Genomic DNA, 23,244 nt, shown 5'->3' with positions numbered 1-23,244 from the left:
TAACTTATTCTAAGGTAAAATTAAATTAAGTAAAAACATAGTGTTGATGTTTGAAGATATCAATCCGTAATAACATTGCCCTTCACTTGTGTTGCAAAAGTAATTTTCCTAATATGATAAAATATAAAGTATTTTCCTTTTCTTGTTTCTGTTGCTAAATCAAATTTTCCTGCTTAGTAGCCTATGAAGCTTGGCAAATATAGCAACAGTGTCATTATGTGCAATCATGTAATTTGTTTCATCATGTGGAAGCTGCTATTTGAAGCTATGACTGTTCAATTTGCCTAATTTCAGCTACTTTTTAAACCACTTATTCTGCAACTATGGCCTAGGAATTACCAATGTACTGAGAGATCTTGAGGTTGTCTGTAGATCATACCAGGACCTAGGCTTCAAGGGGTCTCAGGGTTGTGGCTCCATAGAATTAATTGCACTACCTGAATCAATGTAAAGATACAACAAGACTCATATAGCACCACATTTGGGTCTGTCTGGATGATGTGTTGAGTCATAAAAAACAAATTTTTAACCACTGCCAAAACTGTACCAAGAGACTACTTACCCTCTTAAAAAATAGGCAATGGTGTGCAATGGGCAATGTGAACATTTTGAAGTTTAATTTCTACTGTCAAAGACAAAATAAGCTTAAAGTTTCTTTGCATATTGACACAGAATCTATGCTGTGTCTACATTAGCATTTAGTTTAAAGTAGGAGTGCATGCTGTGTTTTGTTGTTGTTGGTTTTAGTTTTTTGTTTGTTTGGCGTTTTGTTTTTTTTTAGACAAGGTTCCCAGTTGTTCCTACTTACTGCACACTGGTTCATGTTGCAGAGTAATCTCTGCTAGCACAGATGGGATTCCTTTCAGACAATACAGAGGATGCACTCTGGGACCACTTGATGTATTCCAGCTATTAATTGGTATTGAGGTCATGGGACCAGGCTAGAGCTCTTCTGAAGTAACCCTACTGAAAACACGCATACTGCAAATATTAGGTCTGTAATATCAGTTGTTTCACTCTGCAGATCTGTTCCTATTTGTGTCATTTACTACAGAATTTTTTTTAAAGGGTCATCAAAGCAGTGAAGAAACAAATGATTTTTGCAGTGAAAGAGATCCAAATTTCTCGTATATTCGACATGAGATAAAAATTTCTGAATTCTGCCAAATGTTCATTCAACACATTCATATTATCTCATAGGAATATGTAATAAGATCCTCTTCCTGAATTATTATGAGGAGTCAGTTGTACTGCTTAAAGTCTTCATTTTTTTTTTCCTGCCAAGCCATCAAGTAAATGACTTTTTATCATTTTCTATTTAACACGTCATGTTATCACTCCACTGATTTGACTTGTGCATTTTCTATTCTGAATGTGACAGGAAGCTCCAATGTGCAGGAATAGGGGAAAATTTCATTAAACAAGTCTATTTCAATGTTGGCTTTATCTCATGAATTACAATATCCTGTTGATGAGAAGTGTGTTATTTTATTATTGCTGCTGCAGCAGACCAAAAATGTTTTGAGTTGCCAAGGAAAGGAAAATCTGTCAGGTGTATACTAACAATAAACACCAGTACTGGAGGATGAAGCTTGAAGAGAGTTTGCTTACATAAATTTAAGAACACTTTTAATATTGCATCTACTTCTATAAACTTATAGATCATTTGCACTGAATATTGTAACTCTAAACTGAAGTTTATTGATTTTCTGGGTGACATGTTTCTGTGACTAATTCTGCACCAGAACTAAGGTTAGTTACAATCCTGTGTTTTTGCCTTCTGTACCAGAACTTTGTAAGCAGGATGCAGGGTCTTGCCACTGTGGAGGAACTGGTACATGCATTTAGTCCTTATGGAGAAAAAAGATCTCTCATTTAATATTCTCCAATATCTAATTTAGAAACAAAAGTGAAAACGCTCAACACACTGCAATGTAAAAAAAACATGTATAGGGTAATGCTTAAACCGTGGTGCAGTTCTAAATAGTGCACTTCTTTTGCCCATGAATCATTTGTTATTGAATACTGCTAAATTTAAGAGAAAAAACGGAATCTTACATATGAGTTGAAAGATATATATTTTAATATCTTTTGCTTTTGTTTTTACTATTATTGTCAGAGAGTTGCTTTCTAAAGTGATACCAACTCTAATTCACTAAAATAAATTTTTATTTATTTTTATAGTGGCCTTAAACTTCCAGACACCAGGAGTACAAATGGAACTGCAAAATGGCAAATTCCTAGACAATGGTGGTTGTGGCTATATTCTGAAACCAGAATTCTTGAGAAATCATGATTCAACGTTTAGCCCACACACTGTGGGAAGATATAGTGTACCAATGTCTCTGTCAATAAGGGTAAGATTAGTCAATTACTGGTGTCTTCCATAAAATGTGAAAACAAATGTTATGTAGTTCAGACCTATTTGTTATCTGTTATTGGTTTTTAATTTTATCCCCATTCCTGGTTGTTGGGAAGTTTCACATTGGTCTTTAATAACACGTTAAAACTCTCATATAGTGTATACTGCTTGGATGGTTTACCATCAGTAGTTCATTTAAGTTTGCTAAAAATATGTAGGTGTTCAGAAGTTATAAGAGTTTGTAAAAATCCACAATTTTTCATGGTGTTTTGCACAGAAATATAAATATACCTTGCATTGTGTCACAAATGTAGCTGACAAAGGGCCTCGTCAGTTACTTTTGTGGGGACTGAACCCTGAAAACTCAGAAATTGAATGTGCAATTTTGGTGTTATTTTCTTTAAGTATTAGTAATACCATATGTACTATTATAAAGCTAATTGACAAATGGAAATGTTTAATGATATGATAGGAAGCTTTATTCTTCTTTTAAGTTTCATTGTCTTCCTATGCATACATAAAAGGCTATTTATCATCCTAAAATGATATAAATAAGTGTAAAAAGAAGAATGAATTAACAAGCCTTTGAATTATTTCTACTCCCAAATTGAAATCTGATTTACTTTAAAAAATATTAGAAATACATGTCATTTAAAACTAATGGGTTAGAAAATCCCTTCTTTTGAGGTCAAGCAGATGTTTTATAATTGTTCACTAGTTAGGAAACTACCTCTTCCCAATGAAAAAGTGCTGTTTCTGATTACACAGTACACCACTTGCATAAATGCTATTTAGTTAGCATAAAATTAGTGCATAATTGCTATTTTGTTTCTTTCAGATAACTAAATAGTGGAGATAAAACATTAGCTAATAACAATTATAAAATACTTACATAATGTATGCACCTAATCAAGAACATTTTAGTGACCTAACAGTGAGCATACCAATTATGGATAGACATTACTGGATGATTTCAAGCAGCTGTGCATTTACATCAGTTACTTTAGCCCTTATTTGTATAAAGCTAGAGTTAATCAAGATGAGGAAAAATCCCCAGCTGTAAATCAGGAGACAGACACAATCATTGGAGGGGAAGGAAATGTCTGAGTTTGGAAGAAGTTGGAAAAGAGAAAGGCAGCTTTTTAGACTGAGATGACAAGCTGTAGTGCAGGATACAAAGCTGCAATGGCATCCCACCAGCTGAGGAACTGTAGGACACAGAAAGACCCATTCATTCAGTCAGCAGCAAAAAATAGGAAAAAGTGGTTGAAAACAAAAAGAGACAGGAGCAGGAATCAAAGGAAAAACAGGTTCTGCTAAAGAACAGTTACCAACTTGGTGAATGGAGAAATTACTTATCAGAGAGTAAAGATATAAGACATCTTGGGGGTTCAAATCTCTCAGAATGAATGTGAATAAATGAAGGAATGCATGAAGAGAAGGACATAAGTGAACCCAAAAATTACACAGGGCCCGATTTTACTGAATTCAATACCCTTCTTAACCTGATGTGCCATGATTCTCATCAACAAGAAGCATACAGCCTTTGAAGCAGAAGTACAGATATTCAATGTATTTCGTATGGAAACTTCTGAGCCTATCATGCTATTTACTACTCTCTGTATGTCTGCTTCACCTTGGATCTCAAAAATTGATTGTATTTATGGATTTGGGTCATAAAGTGATGAGAACAGCTCACTTTTTTCCCACTCTGTGGGAGACTTAGACTGAGTCTAGCAACAAGGTAAGAGTGGGAAGCAGGACTTGACCATTGTGGCTAAATTTTCTTTCTGACATTCAAAGAGTGTCAAAGAATCTCCCCTGGTTCTAAGTGGGTAGTCTATCAGTGCTTGCATCTTGCAAAGCTTTCTAGTGAAGGTGGTAGATTTTTTCTAGGAAGAAAGGGGACAGTGTCAGGGTTTGCTAAGCCACTGCTCTTCAATGTTTCAAGATAGAACTTTTCTTCGTGCAAAATGTTACAAAAAATACCTAAGGAAAAGGCAGAATTTGTTGAGTTTGTCTTTTTTTTTGGTGGTTGACAGGGGAATAAGAATCTGCATCCTGAGTTTTGATGCTTAGTCCTGAGATCTGAATCATAAGAGTCATGTTTCACCTAGGCTTGCAGGCTTCTATATCTCTTTTGATACATTCTGTACACTGATTTCCAAAAACCAAATTACTGTACGGATGGTTATTCTCTCCTAGGTGTCCTGAAATATAGTTAGAAAGCAGACAAAGTTATGACTTTCATAAATCCTTTTTTTTTTATGCTGGATGCCAGATTACAGGGCAGTTTGAGGCAAAATTTCAAGGTAGCTAACTAAATTAAGGAGAAAAAACGTCAGGGAGCCTACTAAATGCAGAGGTTTTATGTGTTACTGTGAAAGAGAAGGAAAAAAGATGAGGCACTCTGCTACATACCCTGTAACACAATGCTAGTGTCACTGTGGATGTTAGCACTGGTCTGCTAGACTCAGTTTTAATAGGAACTCATGAGCTTGATCTCACAAAAGGCCAAAATCATGACACTGATTCCTCCAACATTATTATTTTTCACGGTAACCAAATATAATTTTTATAGCTAGCTATTGAATTAAAAAAACCGCTTACATCTGCAAATTATTGTTTAAAGCATGATATCAGATTTTTTCTTTTTTATTATGAGGGTGGTGAAACAATGGAACAGGTTGCCCAGAGAGATGGTGATGCTCCATCCCTGGAAACATTGAAGGTCAGAATGGATGGGGCTCTGAGCAACTTGATCTTGTTGAAAATGTCCCTGCTTATTGCAGGGAGGTTGGACGGACTAGATGACCTTTAATGGTCCCTTCCAACTCAAAATATTCTATGATTCTATGAAATTAGCCAAGAATTAAATTAAATGGGGAGCACCATATTCTTAATTTCATTGTGTTTAATATCTATTTTTATAACAGTTTATGGCTGGTATATGCTTCTTACAGCAGTTTCTTATGGAACAGTTTTGGCTACATATGTCTACCATGTAAAGTTCATTCTTACAGTTATTTCAATACATTACAACTTTAATTTTCCAGCTTATCAGTGGTCATCAATTACCACCCAGTAACTTGTCGAAGAGTAACAAAGCTGACCCTTTAGTGCACATAGAAATTTACGGTGTGCCTGAAGATCAAACCAAAAAAAAATCTAGCGTCGTAAGAAGCAATGGTGAGCATCACTCTTATTCTCTTGACAGTGAACAGAGCACAATAATATTTGATAAGGAACTACCATTTTTCCATCCCAAGAAGCTGTTGTGTACTTTCAGAGACTGCAATTATGTTTCTCTAGACTAGGATCTTCTGGCACAAAATCTGTAGCCAAAGTTCATGCTATGTGCCATTTTTGTAGACTAGTAGGTTAAGGAAGCACAAACTCTCTTAATTAGTAGCACTCTTCTGAAGGCAGCTGGAATGCATTGTCTTTACTCCCTGCTGTGGGCTCACCCTGGACAGCAGCTCAGCCTCACACAGCTGCTTGCTCAATCTCCCCCAGTGCGATGGGAGACAGAGTCAGAAGGGCCAAAGTGAGAAAACTCTTGGGTTGAGATAAGGACAGCTTAATAGGTAATGCAAAAGCTATGTGCACAAGCAAAGCAAAATAAAGAATTCATTCACCACTTCCCATCAATAGGCAGATGTTTAGCCATTTCCAATCAAAAACAACACCACATGTGTTTATATGAAGAAACTTAACCCTATCCCAGCCATAATCAGTACACTATTTGGTAAATTTAAAGGCATTTTTCTGTAGAAATTTCAGTGACTTAGCTTAGTTTCTAGTAGGACTAGTCTCTTAATTGCTTGACAGCTGAAGTGTGTACTCTTTGTAGTTGTCTTCAAGCACTCTCTTATCTTTATCATATAGATCTTTTCAACGTCTCAGACTAAAGGTTCCCTGTAATCTCCCTTCTTCTGTGCCTCCGTCTTCTGTTTTTTTCTTTTTTGTAGATGACTGCTGGTTTAAATTGGCCCTTGAATTCCTTTTCTCTCTGTATGAACATTGCTCAAGACAAAGCACTCCCCTCCTATTTCACATCCTCTTTTCGGATTTTTAGCTAAGTGATCACTTTACTACTGTAATTTATTTAGCTCCTGCCTCATTTCCAACACTATAAAAGGAGAAAGTTTGGCAAAAACATGAAACTGGTATGACTATAAGAAAAAGTAAGTGGAGCAGAGGTTCTTAACCTGGCTACCTCTGTCTCATTTTACTCTCTTCTAGGAGACACCACCAACTATCCTAGGCTTTTAATTTGCAATATTATGTAGCTAATATATAACAAATCCTTGGAAGAGGTTGGCCTGCATTTTGTAGGCAAGTCTCAAGCTCTCTATGTTCACTTGATTCTGAGCGCTTCCCTTTGACAGTTTTAACTCTATAATCTATACAGAAGATGTGACCTACATATCACTGCAGTCAGTGGGATTCTCATCATTTACTCAGATGGGCACAGAAATCTAAGGAAAAAGAACAAATCTTTACTAGCTCAGACTAGCAATAGCAGATACAATAATTTAGATATTAAGAAGAATAAATGAAATAGTATTTTGATACTGTATGTTTTCTTTTCTCGTTAGCTTTGAGCCCGAGATGGGATGAAACTTTCTCTTTTACTATCCAAGTTCCAGAACTGGCATTGATCCGCTTCTGTGTGGAGGATGAGATATCTCTGGTTGCAAATGAATTCCTTGGTCAATACACTTTACCAGTGATGAGCCTGAATAAAGGTAATATTTTTATATGAGTCACCTATAACAGCTCAAAAAAATCTACAACATTCCACGTTTTTGTCATTACTGTAGTATTGATAGAATACAGCATTATGTTTATTTCCTAAAGGAGAATTTTATAACCATACGTAAAAAATTGCACTCTTTGGTTTTTTTAACTTGTACTCTCTGAATGCAAATCCACAGTCTAGAAATCAAAAGAATATTAATGACAATTAATTGTTTCTACTGCAGCATTCCATTCTAGATAGAAACTGCTCAGACGGTATTTTAACTCATAATAAGAAATAGGAAGAAACATTAGTCAGAACTACTACAAAGGCAACAGTTTTGTGTACTTTCTACTCAGTTAGGCTCAAAACCCAGTAGAAGTCAAATTAAAACAAAACAAAACAACCCAAAAAAACCCCTCAGGTAACCTATCTGAAACTTTTCAGAATAGAGAATGAAGAATATAAATTAAGCAAAATATTTATGGTATTTTTCTTGGTAGTGTTTCTTTTATTGTATCAGCATAGTTTAGAGAATCTTACATGATTAATAGGCTGCACATACAGAGCAGACACAGAAGTCAAGGAGAAAAGCTTATATAAAATGGCTCTTTACTATATTGAATTTCCTACGCTATTTCTGACAAAACAAACAACCAACTTTTATTAGTGAATGAAGATGTAAAGACAAAATGTTGGAGATGGCAGTGGGCACTGTGTCTTTTTTATTAACCTTAACAGGACTTTTTATGGCTTTTTATTTCCAGGTTCCAAAGTCATAAATCTGTGATTCTTAGTTGAGGTTGAAGAGTTACACAAGAACAAAGACATTACTCTTAAAGTAGACTTACTTTTCTCCAACATAATTTTTTATACTGATCACCTTTTACTTTCCTTTCATTTGTATATTTCAGGATAATTTAAAAAAAAAAAAACCACCAACTCACAGTGTCTGAGAGGAATTTAAATAGCAGACACTGAAGCTTACATATGCTTGTAAAACCATTAATTTGGGAACTTTTGTTTTTTTGGTATAGTTTTTCAGTGTGTTTCTAATGTGCTAGTATGATTAATTTTGGTCACAGATGGGGGGATTCATATTATGGAAAAGTAAGAGCATGCAGATTCTAGAGGAAAAATTTTGAGTAGAGTAATTAAAAATGCTAGGAAACTATAAACAGTTCCAAACAAATTTCCCCAACCTCAACTTAACACAATGTAAAAACAATATAAGATGCCATCAAGATGACCAGAGGAATAAATACAATGCTTCTAAGAGATGAACTGATAATTTCAAAATTTATTGCAATGCTTAACATTGACATCTCTGGATCTAATAACTGCAGTTGTATATACATAGATAAAACAGATTTTTTTTTTTAATAAAAAATGACATCCTTTATTATAATGGACATTTACATTCATATAAAGCAATACAGGTTTGGGCTTTTGAAGAGGGGATTGTTTTGCTTTCCACGCAGGTAAGTTAATTAAGTTTGAAGTAGAGAATGATAGCTTCTCCAAATGCTTCCACTCACCAGATGAACATATAGTTTCTTGGGCATACCTTACCTCTGATATTGGGGGTCACTCTCATACATAAAAGGAGATCCTTAACAGACTCAAGATTTCATGGTAGAAGGTCTAATATTATCCTTTTTTTTCTGCCTCAGCTGGACAGTGCAATACTGCTGCAATATCATTCTTCTCTAAGGCGCTATCACCGTTGATTCACAAGTTATTTAATTCACTAGAAGAATAATGCGTGCAGCACATAACATCTTCTGATGTTTAAAAGTATGCCTTACCCATGTTTAAATATCACTGGGCTAAAAGTCTTCAGTTTGAAAACACACCACAACCTGAAAGACAGTGGAATTTCACTGTGTCCAAAAATGCCAGAACTGAAATACTGTATATGTAGAGGAGAAAAGCAGTAGAAATAGGATCTGGGTTCTGAGTAATTTCAGTTTATTTTAAAGAGTTATTTATAGAATCAGAAATTATGCCTTGTTCGTGTACTAGATCATAAAACCACTCCATTATGATGCAGCTGCATTTTCAGTTAACGCGTCTTTGCATTTGTAGTTAATACACTAATCAAGTGTCTTTAAATTTACAGGTTATTGTAATGTTCCCCTGTTGTCCAAGGATGGTGGCAATCTCAAACCTGCATCACTGTTTGTTCATGTCTGGTACTATTAATGATGCTCTGCAGTAGCAGCTTTCCGGAGGATCACGCTCTATACAATAAAGCATCATCACTAGGTTTGCAGCAATCCAGTCGTCTGATTTCCACAGTAGCACATTCTCAATGACTTTATTAAGCTAATGGGACTTCTTGTGTGAGTAAATGGTATCCTGAATAACTAATGGCTACTGACATTGGTCCTACCATTATTTAGAACTAATTCATACAGACTGAACTTTTTTTGACATTTAAAAAATTCAGTTAAGAATTTCATTTGCAGCTAATTTCAAAATTATGATTAATTAGTGAGAATAATAGTCTAATGTTTATGATCTGAGACAGCAAGATTATGAGCATGTTACATTGACAATTTTATTTGTATTGAACAAAATCTCTTACCATTGTATCTTTCCAAGGGAATAGGAAAAAATACACATACAATGTACCCTTTAAATTTATAATAACAGCTTCTGATTGGGCTATACCACTTTCATGTCCACTGTAATTTTGCTACCTAGAAAAATAGTTTTGAGAAAAAAATGATTGAGCTCTTAAAAGGATAAAAACCCAGATGCTAATATCAGTACCTTTTCTTAGCTTCATCTTGAACCTCCTGCTGCTAAAGAAAGACAAATAATTCATCGACTGATTTGTAAAGGGCTGTGTTCCTCATAGCAGCAGGGAGCCTAGGATACATCTTACTGTGAACCCAGGAAATAGGAAGCACAGTAATTTGAGGTGGACTAGAAGAATTTTAGAAAAGGTAAGGGTTGATTGTGTGTTTTAAGATCTCTGAGAACAACTGACATGTCTAGCCTGATGTAGCTACCAGGGTAGATCTTGCCCATAATACACAATTTTCCCACATTCCTTACAAAACTGAAGTATTGTTTGGCTTCCACAGGACTGTATCTATCAGTTAATTGCAGATTTTTTATTTTTATTATTTATATATATATTTTTAAAAAGGATGTTATATTCATAGGTTTATTTGTTTAATATCAAACAGTATTGCCTATGTTTGCAGACTGTTCTGATAATATTATGTTTTGATGTTCTTTTTATTTAATGCAATTTTAATGCTATTTTATTTAATGTTGCTCTAAGATGGAAAATCAGGGCATGTGGTAAACAATTATTAGAAAATGTCACAGGAAATAACACTATTAGAAAATTGCATTATAGTTATAATAAGGAAACCAAGACAGTAGACTAAGAAGCATCTAAAATGAATATTGAACTGTAAGGTCAGGTAATTTGATAACATTGTAAGCCAGCCACAATGTGTTCTCCGTGCCTGAGTGACAAGCCACTTGATTCTTTACCCAGGAGAGCACATAATCTAAAATGTAAGACTTACTGATCTTTGTAGTGATCATATCTGTATGCTAGCCAATATCCTTTTCATGTGGTAAATATTTTATAGTTTTTTTTAGCTCTGAAGAATACTAATAATATTAATATTCAAGCAGAGTTCCCCTCACCTCCCCTTACTGAGGAGGAGTTTAATTTCCCCAGGCAATCTGGTATATCTATTCTCAGATAGAAACTGACCAAATGACACAGTCAATTGGTTTGATGCTGAGTAAAATCCAGCTTATTTAGTTTCCTAAATAACACTCCTAGTCCCATTTCCGGAGCTTTATACAACATTACCTTCTGAAGTCTGATTTGTGAGGGTCCTTTGGGAGAAGGCTGCAATTATCTTCACCTTCTGGCATCATTATCCCTCTGTTGACCATTTTTCCACCTTGCGGGACAAATGTCAGACCTACTAGTATATGGTAACTTAAAATTTTCCAGCAGATCAGATCACAAATCAACATGTCTCCTGTGCCTTAAAAATGTGCCTTTATTCCTAGAAAGGTACATATACGTGGCCAACTAAGTGCGTGTCAAAGGCTGGCAATAATGGACAGTTCATTATGGCCTCTCACAAGATAAAAGTTTAAAGATGTGCTTAGTGCTTCCTAAATTTAGGTAAAAATGCTTTGAAAACCAGAGCCCATAATTAACGCCAGTGAACTCAAAAGAACCACTCACGTTCATTGTTTAATATGTATATATACATTTTATGGCCCTGAGGTCAATGCATGTATTGACTTGATTTCCTTGTGCAGCATAAGAATGCAATGCGGTAAGATGAGTGAACAAAGATTCCTTATAGCACGATCTTAAATAAATACCACACTGAAAGCTCACAATCAAAAATAAATGTTTTATTTATTCGTGAATATGAGATTCTTGCTCCTCCTTTCTTCTCACAAATGACCAGTTATATCTGCTTCTTGGATGTCAGAATAGAAGAAACGAAGCCACATCTTATTGACAAATGAATATCGTGGATTGAACGTTACCTTATATCTAAAGTTAAAGGCACACCAGCATATACTGCACGAAATGTGTAAGGTGCAAAGCTTTTCATTTATTTTATCTTTTAAATTTATTGATTATGTAAGATTTAACATTAAATTCGCTAGACATCTGAAATGTATTGGCACCCAGGGAACCATCCCATGGTTCTCTGGTGAAATCATCATAGGCAGTAGGGCCATGGCATATGCTGATAAAGTACACCATTATCAGCATTATTTCAACATAGTCACGCAAATTAATGGGCAAAGAATTAAGCCCCACACTTCGATGTGTACAGAATTTAGTATTTTTACAGTACTATTTAATACGAACAAAACAAAAACCTTTATTGCTGTCGTAAATATTTCCCGCATGCTGCTACAGGTTCATAGCATGTGATTCTTTAACTCACGCTGACAGGAATCAATTGCAGAAAGATAGCAGCAATTTTAAGACAACAGCCTTATGATTAGAAATGTTAAGGTATATGATCAGCAGATGACTGCATATTCTCAATGTCAACTGAGACAAAATTTACCATGAGAAACGTGAAAAAGAAACATTAGTGGATGAATAATAGGATTATCTTAGACAACATTTAAATTACACTGTTTCCCAGTGCATACCACTTTTCTTCATTTAACTGGACACTGCTCAGTTGAATGTTAACAGCTCCCACAAATGTTCCTTTGCTTTTCACAACAAGCTTTAGTATACGGCCTTTGAGCTCTGTGACTTTGTCGTACACAACCTGAAATAATATATAGTGACATAGAAAAAAACATGAATTTGTGAATCTGTTTGACAGGCAAAACACTAACTTCCATACAACATTCCAGATGATGATTACAACTTTGTAATAATTGCTTTAAACTGCCTTCCAGAATTATAAACTAGTAACCATAAGCCAAGATCACTAAACTTAGTGAATTTACTTCAGAAATATATTTGACTTTATGTAGTAGAGATTCTGCCAGGTTAGTCTCATGGAATCTGATTACCAAGCATTTGTTAATAAATTCAAAACTTGTGTTGCAATGCTTGAGAAAAAAAAAAGGTATATATAATTTTTGTTGTGAAAACTGAAAGTCTAAATTAAGCAGAGTTTTGAACCGAAGTGTGAAGAAATATCAGATCCTCCATGAAGTTCACAATGGAATGATAATAGGGTTGATTTTCTGGAGGACAGATTCAGATGGAGGGCACTCATCATGGACAGCAGCATGAAAACATGAGCTAGGTAATTCTGGAAAAATCTAGATTATTACAATTTTAAAATATTTTTCCATAGCAGATGCTTTGAATAAATGGTATTGCTCTTCTGCCAAAACCAGAAAAAACCCAGGAAAACAGTTTTTATGTCAATTTTTTTTAACCTATATATATTGTATTTGTTACACATTGCCTAGCACTGCCTTAAAGCAACTTTATGTTGCACTGGTATGTCTCATAAAGGTGTATCACATCAATGCACAGTACCTCAGAATTTTTTCTCAGTACTGTACTTGTGACTAAATCTTGTGCTACATAGCAGAATTAAAAAAGATCAAGTGAAAGGAAAACCAAATTTTCTTCTAACAAAGACTTCCATAAAATTTCATAACTGTTCTAGATCCAACGAACTCACATCACAAAACAGACAGTAATTTTTCTTTGAAAATTGTCTGTATACATTTTTTTTATTTGAATACAAATAACTCTATGCATGATTCTGAATGCTAACTGTATTCATATATACCCATTATAAAAATGCTTGCAATTTATAATGGAATCATCAAATATTAACCATGATAGAAAGCTCAGCCCACTCCGTAGAAGTTGTATATGGGGAGCATCTCTGAAATTGGACTCCATTTAGCAAGAGGAACTTACTAAATTTAGATGTTTCTGTTACTGGAGAAGTGCTGTTAATACTTCTCAAATTAAATGAGACAGCTTGCTTAGCATAAGAAAATTACTAAGGCCTATATTTTTAAAAATATCCTTGAAATTACCTTAATACTATGATAAAACATTGAGGTTAATTATGAAATGTTAATGGCGCATTTTCTGAATTAAAAAAAAAAAACTGTGGTGATAGGCTAACAAGAATGGGCTGCATTCAGAACAGATTCCTATGTTTCAGTCTCTGCATTAATAAAAAACTGCTGCGTGAACTGCATGTGGGTTGATAAAATGTGAAAGAATGCTCCCGATTAGTTTCAGGCTTGAAAGGTAAGCTTTGTTAAGAGAAGTACATTTATTCTAAAATTTGTGTGGCTGGAAATGTTTTTGCTATTTTAGCTGCAATGGAAAAATGCTTTAAATTTTAATCTCTCTGTGCAGTTTAAAAAGCAAACGCAGTGACATACTGTCACTTCAGGAGAATGGGAAAGTGAAACTGCCTAAGAGGTGTTTACCCTGCTTGGAGTCTATACATACGGCACTGCTGAGGAAAAGGAAAGTCAGACAGAGCCCCCTCTGGCTTGGGTATCTGTAGGTTGGAATGCTGAGTCCTCCCTGTACCTCCAGTTATATGAAGCAGAAATGGCCATGGCAGATGTCCTTCCGACAGGGGTAGAGCTTATCAAGACTCAGCCCCAGAGACGTTCCTCACACTGAGCAGCAACAGAAAGGTGGTTCTGAGCTTCACAGGTGAACCCAGGAGGCACAAAATTGTTGGTTCTCCCAGACACCCAAGCTAGCCTTGGCTGCCCCTGTGGCAGAGTGATTTTGTCTGCACAGCAAGCTGCAGGGATGTCACAGTGAGTGACAAACACGCAAGACATCAGGCTGCTCTGGCAGCAAGCACCAACAGGCAGGACAGTAGGCTCTCTGGTGTAGGGGGTAATTGGTGCTGTGGGGATGAAGGCCCACTGCCACACGTTGTGGGGGAAAGAAAAACTGCCCCACCTCACTCTCTTTAACTGGCTTTTACTAGAAAGGTCTTAGCAGGAAGCAACATTTCCTTTTCCATTTAGAAACCTTTGGAAATCAAAGTTTGGAACAGCTGTCATGGAAGTTGTGCCTGGTGCTTTTCGGTTGCAAATTTTATGGTGCTTATTTCATCAAATTGAATATGAAAAAAAAAATCCAGCTTCTCTGTCCCTCAGTGGCATCTCCCCACTAAAATCAAAGTGAATTTATGAAGAAAATCCGAAAAGCAAGGACAGGTACAGTAAGCTATAATATAATTTAGAATAAATCTATTGTTTGATTACTGAACTGATACTAATGTTTTACCATAGAAAGGTTCCTTGTTTCTTTGCCAATATGTTAAAGATACCATCTTCAACTGTTGCTTTAAATCACCAAAAAGTGTACATGTAAGCTGTAAGAGCTAAGAAATCTTCAGTAAGGTGGATCACAACAGGCGTGAACTGGGGTAACAAACAAATTCCAATCTTTGGTGGTTTTCAAATGATTCCAATAAACTGTTTCTAAAATGGTGTTGCAAATTCAGCTGGAGCAAGGTATATATCGTCAGAACGTAGGGATAGAAGAAAGGTCTGGAGATAGCTGAATTAGTATGTGGATAAAACAAATGCCACCTGCCAGAATTTCATAACCAAAACAGTTAAATCCTGAAATGATTGTGTAGTAAGAATATTTGCCTCCCATTTATACAGCTAGATCAAATGGAGATGAGTTATACATGGTCATGAAGCAAATCAGTGGGATGGTTAGGGCCGGAATTCAAGTATTCCTGGCTCCAAAAAGAGAAGCACTGTTGACCTGCAGGAGTCTAATGACATTTTAATCACCAGTGTGGGACAGTTGCTTCTCCTTAGGTAGCCATGGCACAGTTCCTAGATTTGCTTTTAATTGTCCAAATTAGCTTTGATGCACAGTGCTGGAGGGAGTGGCTGTGGCCCCTGGTACAGCTCCCCTCCTCCTCCTCCACCTCCATCAGGCTTGCTTGTGCTGTTCTGGGTGTTCCAGGTCAGCATCCCCTCTGCTCTGAGGGCAACTGCAGTAACACTAAGAGACTGACACAGCCTAGGTATATGTGCTCACTTTTGGCTGCACCCCAAGGGCAGGATGGAGAGAGTTCCCTCTCATTCTGGCTTCATTATGGCAATGCACGCTCTGCTTTGTCTTGGAGGTTTGCCCATTTTGTGGGTGCGCATACATGCAGGCACTCAAGAGACAAACTCAGGGCAACTGAGGCGTTGAAGCATGCATAAATGCTACATATACGAGCAAGACTCTACTGCAGTTGCTTCTGGTCATCGCAACTTTTCTTGGCAAAAGTTTAGACTTAAATAATTCAGATTTATTTTCCATTTTTTTAGTTTCTTAATTTTTACTAAACTACTCTGGAACCTTCCCAGTAACTCTTATTTATTCCTAGCAGTGGTCTATAAGCAGATATGTTAGGTTTTTTTTTCTCTTACACTGCACCCCATTTTTCTATGTTCTTTCTCCTTTTCTTCTCAAACATACTTTTTTAATGCAATGTTATACTAGCGTGAATGCAACAAACTCCAAAATCTAAATAAAGGAAGAAGAGAAGAAAGGAATGCTTGTTAAAAGCAACTCCAAAACATTTGGCATAGTTCATTCTACTGTCAGCCCTCCTGGACTTTCACATCTTTAGTCTCACACACATGAGTAAAAATAAAAAATAAAATGCACTTTTGCAAGGCTGATAATTTGCTGTAGGCAGTCATAAGCCATAAAAGTACAAAACTAAAAACAAAAATACCCAAGAGAAGCACATTTCAGAATTTTCTCAGTCTCAAATACAGAGAGAAATTAATATACATCTTCCTTCCAGCCATTTGGCTTTAATAAAAGCTTATGAACTCATAAAAAAGGCTAGTACATTTCTGTACACACTATTTTGGACAGTAACTAACTTAAAAGACAGCCAAGTTACATTTTTAGTAGTTTTTCTTCCCTGAGGTGGCTTCTGCCTCAGTCTACTAGCCTTGGAAAGAAAATGCATACCGAATGATATCACATATGGAAGAACAGAGCTGCTAACAGCACAAGCATTGGGTTTGAAATGTCCAAGTTCAATGGAACCATATGTCCCCACTGTGATTAGCAGTTCCTAGTGAAAAAGACTGAGCATCTGTCAAGAAGGCTGTAAGTTTTGAGTAAAGGATATTAAAGTTTTCATGGAATTTCTCTTAACAGCAGTGGGATGCTCCTTAACCACAATTAAATCTCCTCTCAGTGACTACTGTCTGACTGCAGGCAGGGTTTTGGGATTTCTTGCATTCAACTTCATCTAATAATGATTAGAAAGATAATTGTCTTCTGGTGTTGCTGGCTAGTTTTTGTCTGTAGTCCATTTTGGAAATCTTACAATGAATATTATCATATAAACATATTATATTTCTTTGCTTTAAATATCCTTCAAATGTAAAGGAATTTCTTTAGACAGGCCAATTAGACTCGTTCTACTGTCTCTTTGATTGCAAAAAAAAAAAAAAAAAGGAAAGAACATAACAAAAAAATAAAGCCTAGTTCTGTGTTATTCCACTGCAGCACCATAGGGAGGGAGATCTGTCTCAAGTGTTAGGAGCAATACTACTTGAGGAACCTACTTACTCGAGGAGCGCTGGAAGTCATCAGTGCAAGTAGGTAACATTTGTAATCAAATAGATGTGGGAATAGAAAAAGAAAAACAGTAAAACTCCAGGACTGGGAAACTAGGAGATAAGGACTCTTAGTCTCAGCTAACTTCAGCTTCATCACATCTTATCTATGAAACAGGGTGGAGTGGTAATATTTTCCATGCCTTCTACTTTAAAGCCTGCTCAAAGTGCATTTGTAAATTGCTTTGAGATCTTTAGGAGATTTATTGTATGTAATAGTTATAATCTCCAACCTCACCTACTGTTTGAATCTCATCTGCCCTTACAAAAGAATAGAGTTTATGCCACTTCCCATTCTGTTGTAAATGTTTCACTAGACAAATGTTTCTTCTCATCCCAGAGGCGCAAGCACTTCAGTGGTGTGTGAAATAATTATATGTGGCTGTGAACTGCCAGTATTTTGACAGAAAAAGAACTGAGCTATTTATTATTGCATTATGATTTAGGACAGTGACAACCAATTTGGTTGTCTATTTTCAAATGTGAATTTGAATAACAGTATCCTCTCTATGAGTACTTTTTATGTTATTGTACAAATCTGCATTCAAAACGGTCTTGGTTTTGGTGCAATGATGCTTGGTCTCATTTGGCTAACACGTAACTGAGGTTATGGTGTAAGACAGAGCAGTGTGAATAATCCAACTGCTTTCCTGAAGAGAGTGACATAAAGAGACTGGTTCACTTCTGAGAAAAATGCAAAGCAGAAGATTGCCCCCATTTGTTGTTCAGCTTATGATATGTTCCTTCTTTTTGATTGTACACATAGTAACAGCTCTAAATGCTGAATTTCTTTTTTTTTTTTAATTCAAGAGTGGGCAAACAAAATCGAACAAGTAAAAAATGGTGGAAGAAAGTGGATGGCACTCACAATTTCATTGTAAGTAGGGTCAGAGCATTTTGAAGCTGTTCTTGTTTTCCTTCGACTGACCTCATAAGGATCCGGCAGAAGATAAAATTCAGCATGTGCACTTGGGGCAGAGCCATCTGGGAGGTGCTGAAAAACAAAGTGGTCATAAATATGAATGCCCATGTTCCAGCAACGAAAACAAATAAAAAGTACCAAATGAAATCTGGACTTTAAGCTGACACAGAAACATGTTACATTCTCAGTACTGTCGTGGCTAAATTGGAGTGCTAGTGCAGTAAACAACAGGAATTCTCAGAATTCAGCTTAATATTGAATCAGGAAGATAGAAAAGAAATAATACAAGAACAAGGTAAAATTGAGTATCTTTAATATTTTACATTCTGATGGAAAAACCCTTAAGCCTCAGTCTGCTTTAATTCAGCTTAATCTGATACAAAGTCTAGCCCTTCCATTTTCCAGAGCTATGCATAGAAACTGGATTCTAGCCAGTAAGCTTCTATTAATTTTAACCCCTAAGTAGCAGTGCTGATGCTGGGGAGAACTGACTGTTTCTAAGGGTGTTTCATAAAGCATATTACTATCGAAGAGCCAGGAGCATTTCCTGCAGCAATACGGGCAGAACAGGATCCTTATAATAACAGTTTTTCCGATCTCTCCCATCACACAGCTGGAAACTCTCTTTAATTTTCCAGTTCAGATTACTTAATGATATTCCAGATATTCCATCTTATGGCAGCTACTCAAGATCAGAGCCAATCTATTAACCAGGCTCAGTCACAAGCTAATGCTAGTGAGTGGAGAATTTTCTGATTACTTCGGAACAGCTGTAAGGTTATTCCTAAAGCAACGTTACAGTTACTCAGAAAACACACTGGTAGTATGAGAGGTTTTAAAAGAACACACAAGAAACATAATAATGAACAACTATGGAACAGGTATCTTGCCAGCATATGTCATTAGTGCTTAGCTTACAATTAAGCAGAAACCTTTGTGTTGGTACACAGTATACAATCAGAAAGCACAAAATGGGGCATATAAAAAAATCAGTAATTTTAATCATATTATCAGCATGTTAGACAGCAAGTTTACCTGACAGCTCATAGGCAATCCAGTGACAGGATGCAAATGAAAATGCAGACAAAAAGAAGAGATCTTAAAATATTTGGAATTCATGAACACAGAGCATTACACAGGCAGTTGCATTTATATTTCCCATTATAATTTTACCTAGCTCAGAATAAAGTTGTTCCTCAGATTTTGATTATTCACAGCATGTATCTAAAAATATGAGGCTTTCTACAGGCGTTATCAACAACATATCCCTTTGATAGGAGAAACCGTTGGTGTCGTAGCAATAAATAACAATAAAATAATGTTTTTCTTCCTGTGGGGAAGAAAACCAGTGTGCGTGTCTGTAAGCAATCAGTTCTTGCACAACAAACCCCTGGTTTTGTTATCTGAAATAATCCTTCAAGGCAAATTATGTGGTCAACTGCAAAGATTATTATTGCTATCGTTAACACTATATAGCATCAAAGGATGCACTACTCAGATCATTACATATTGTCAGCACTGCGTGAACGACTAATGTTACTATTGCTGAGCAGCTCCACAAAGTACATCTGATATAAAATATACAAGAGATTCAGACAGATGAGATTCAACAGCCAAAATAAGAATGCCATTAAATGGCAGTGAACAGGTACTCTCCTAGGACAGAGAACCATACTGTTAACACATGTAATACATACTGTCCGTTTATAAGCCTATCTCTATTCTCTAGGACTATACTAAAACTTCAATCAAGGATTACAAATAACAGTAAATTTAACAGTCCCTTAAATCAGGAAGGAGAAAGAAATGTAGCCTTAAACACCAATTCAAGCAACCAGGATCCTAACTGTAATCAAGCTCTTCCCTTCTCAGTGAATAGGTAAGAATCACTGTAACTTGAAGGTCAACAGATTTCAGTTGTTTCAGACAAAAAAGGGAATATGTTTAAAATAAAAAAATAAAAGAGGGAGTCATTCTTGAAGACAACCTTAATCAGTCCAACTACTTAGGCCCAGCACAACAATCTTCACTATCTCAAGCATGGAAAAATAGTACAGGGAGAGAGTCCTGTAAAATGTCAGGCTTTATAAGTCATTCCAGCAGTGTATTGCCTAACCAGGGACCATGTCAGAGCTAATTTTGAAAGCAGAGGTCAGCAGCAGCTGCAAAGAGCACCAGGCTAAGAAGCCCAGATGGTAGGTAAGGGGCTACAAAGGTGACAGAGAGGATGGCTGCATCTGTGCAATTCTGCTTCCCTTTGAGCTGCTAAGACAGGGCAGGGTGTAGTCACTTGTGCTGTGCCCCACTGCACACCTCCAGACAGCAAAGGCACAGCTCACTGGCAGCGTCGTTTGCATTTGAAACAGGCTCAGTCTGATATTCACCTGCCAGGGAAAGAATCTAAGCTGATTGCCCCTTGATTGTTTAACAGGACCAGGCTATCCAGAAGCGCATGTGATGAATTGAAAAAAAGTCAGATAAAATTGTCACAAAGCATTTGAGTTGTGCCTTGTACCCTGCTAGCAATCATAGAATCACAGAATGGTTAGGGTTGGAAGGGACCTTTAAAGGTCATCCAGTCCAACCCCCTGCAAGAAGCAGGGACATCTCCAACCAGATCAGGTTGCTCAGAGCCTCATCCAACCTGGCCTTGAACGTTTCCAGGGACCGGGCATCCACCACCTCTCTGGGCAACCTGTGTTCCACCACCCTCATTGTAAAAAAAAAAAATTCCTGATGTCTAATCTGAATCTACCTCCTTCTATTTTAAAACCATTACCCCTTGTCCTTTCACAAGGCCCGTTATCTAGCCCTCAGCCAACTAACCTTCCTCCATCAGCTGACTCCTCCCAAAATCTAAGGAAGGCACTTTGCAGTAGTGCTGTGGCCATATGAAATGGAGAAAAAACTCCTTCCTCACTATCCCTTTGAATGTAGCTTAATACATGCTGAAAGAGGTGAGTAGGAGGAAAAGGTCAAGAGAGAAAATAAAGAGAATATTTTAGTGATTCAGAGAAGAAAACTCAAGGCAGAGCAGTTGCTCTGAGATCTTTCAGAACTAAAACAAAGCCACTTTTCATGAATAGTAGCAATCAGCAGCCAGACTGTTAGAGGTAATTCAAACTACAGCAAGCTGAATTCCAACTGGAGATCTTAGTTGTGGCTGTTGTTTTTTTGTTGTGGTTTTTTTTCTTCCTGCTTTACAGATAACATTTTCTCACTTCATCTCCCCTTGCTGAGGAAACGCAAACAGGCCACTCCAAATTTCACAATTGTCCTGATTCTCCATCTGCAGTGGCACTGTTAACATCATCAAGCGATCAAAAAGCTTCATCTGAGCGGCTCTTCTAACCAGATCACATCTTCCACTTCTCAACTGCCCTCCGCTGCCTCCCGATATGACACAAAACATCTAATGAGGGTCTCTAACTCTTAAAAAGGTTCTGTCCCACTACACACCCATCAGTCAAAAGTACGGATTAAGAGTAGGTATAAATCAGCCATGGCTTTACCAAGGCAGACTGTGGGTAGCTCACATTATGAGTTTGTGCTGGCTTCTCTTTTGATTGGCACAATAGTCGAATCTTTTCTTGTGAAGAGCCTGTTTCACCAAAGGATTTCTTGAAACAAGACTTTCAATGGTTGTGGAAGAAGATGTACTTTGCTAGACCCTCCCTAGCAGGGACAAAGAGGGATCTTGGCAGTTTAACAGTCATAGTGTGAAAACAAGAGTGGGATTAAGACAGCAGAAATATCTTTTTAAATCTAAAAAATGTGAAATTTGAAATAAACTATTTTATTAAGACAACTGACATGGCAGGCAAAAATCCCAAGGCAAACTAGTCCTTTCTTAGGCTTTTGTATATGAGTTGAGCATTTGTTTGCATAAAGGAGAATGGAGAAAACATCAGCATTTTTTTTTTATTTCTAAAGATTATGTTTTCTGTCAAATTACAATTTGCTCACATTTAGTGAGCAAACCCCCTGAATTATCCTTTCACTGCTAACTCCAACTGCATTGGCACGTTTATAAACTTAGGTAAACATGAAGAATATTTGACCTAAATGCCAGTCTCATATGCACTAAAGAATATCTGTTCTGGTGGGTCCATTATTAACACGGAGCAAGATTTCTAGCAGGCTTATTTCTGAAAAACACCTTTTGTTATTATTAATGGCTCAAAAATCACTGATTTCTGTCCATGGTCCAGACCAGATGGAAAATCAAAGGGCACCTTGGGAATGCCATTTTGCACTTTAACTACTCTGCAAAACAATTACAGCTTGAATGTACTTGTGATCAAGCAAACAGAAACCCCAAATTTTTAGACTGAATTCTGTTTATGATTAATTCTGTAGTCATTTCATTAACCCAAAAATAAAGGAAGCTTACTTCCTTTAAAAGAAGTAACTCCCAATTTAAATCACTGTCTTAAATCTTCAATTGTGTATGCTTGTGAATAAATTCAAGCTATAAAACTCTGTAAAACTGAAAAGGTACAACACCCAGTTCCTAACAGAAATGCCATAGCTTGTTATGCTTATGGACAAAAAACCCCAGTGATTTTGATCTGCCAATACGAAAAACTGAGCTGAATTCAGAAGCTGACTCCCTATGCTTTCTTCAAACACAAAAAAGCCACAACTGAACAATTTTCTCAGAGAGTGACCTGCCTACTTGACCTTGATAATGACTGAATTTTTTAAGGAACTCAGTTACAATTGCTTGCATATATGTTTTTAAAAAAGCAGTTTATTTTTGAAATGATATTTTCTTCTAAAGTCAGGCAGAAGGTGATGAAAATATTTAAGAATGAGAGGGAGGGTAAGAGAGGAAATAAAGCTCTGGATTTACTTCTTTCTACATCTGTAATTCAATACTGAAAAACTAACACAGACATGTATCTGTTATGGTTGTGCTCCATTTTTCACTCCAATTTTATTTTCCAAAACAAAAAACTTATTGATATTTACTTACAGAAACCCACACAGATAGATTATGTCCTGTGTAATTTAATTTTAAATATATTAGCTGTAGCTGGGAAATAATGGATGAAATTCAATTAATTTTTCCACAAGAAT

The 23,244-nt window shown here is 36.4% G+C and overlaps 2 protein-coding genes across 2 annotated transcripts in view; one reads left to right on the top strand and one right to left on the bottom strand.

Annotated features, from left to right (window-relative positions):
* Window positions 1–9,311, top strand: part of PLCZ1 (phospholipase C zeta 1) — a 54,114-nt gene extending 44,803 nt beyond the window's left edge. The window contains exons 10-13 of the mRNA XM_086771933.1: window positions 2,185–2,357; window positions 5,419–5,551; window positions 6,964–7,113; window positions 9,229–9,311. Coding sequence (XP_086628059.1) covers window positions 2,185–2,357; window positions 5,419–5,551; window positions 6,964–7,113; window positions 9,229–9,311 — 539 coding nt within the window. The remainder of the gene's footprint in view (window positions 1–2,184; window positions 2,358–5,418; window positions 5,552–6,963; window positions 7,114–9,228) is intronic.
* A 2,454-nt stretch (window positions 9,312–11,765) lies between these two features.
* The window catches only part of PIK3C2G (phosphatidylinositol-4-phosphate 3-kinase catalytic subunit type 2 gamma), a 209,460-nt gene continuing 197,981 nt past the window's right edge, over window positions 11,766–23,244 (bottom strand). The window contains exons 31-32 of the mRNA XM_086771817.1: window positions 18,109–18,234; window positions 11,766–12,403 (exon numbers count right to left, since the gene is read on the bottom strand). Coding sequence (XP_086627943.1) covers window positions 12,251–12,403; window positions 18,109–18,234 — 279 coding nt within the window. The 3' untranslated portion in view covers window positions 11,766–12,250. The remainder of the gene's footprint in view (window positions 12,404–18,108; window positions 18,235–23,244) is intronic.

The sequence above is a fragment of the Chlamydotis macqueenii genome, chromosome 1 (assembly GCF_036417535.1).
Source record: "Chlamydotis macqueenii isolate bChlMac1 chromosome 1, bChlMac1.mat, whole genome shotgun sequence".
Lineage (NCBI taxonomy): Eukaryota > Metazoa > Chordata > Aves > Otidiformes > Otididae > Chlamydotis > Chlamydotis macqueenii.
This window is presented reverse-complemented; position numbering and strand designations above follow the sequence as displayed.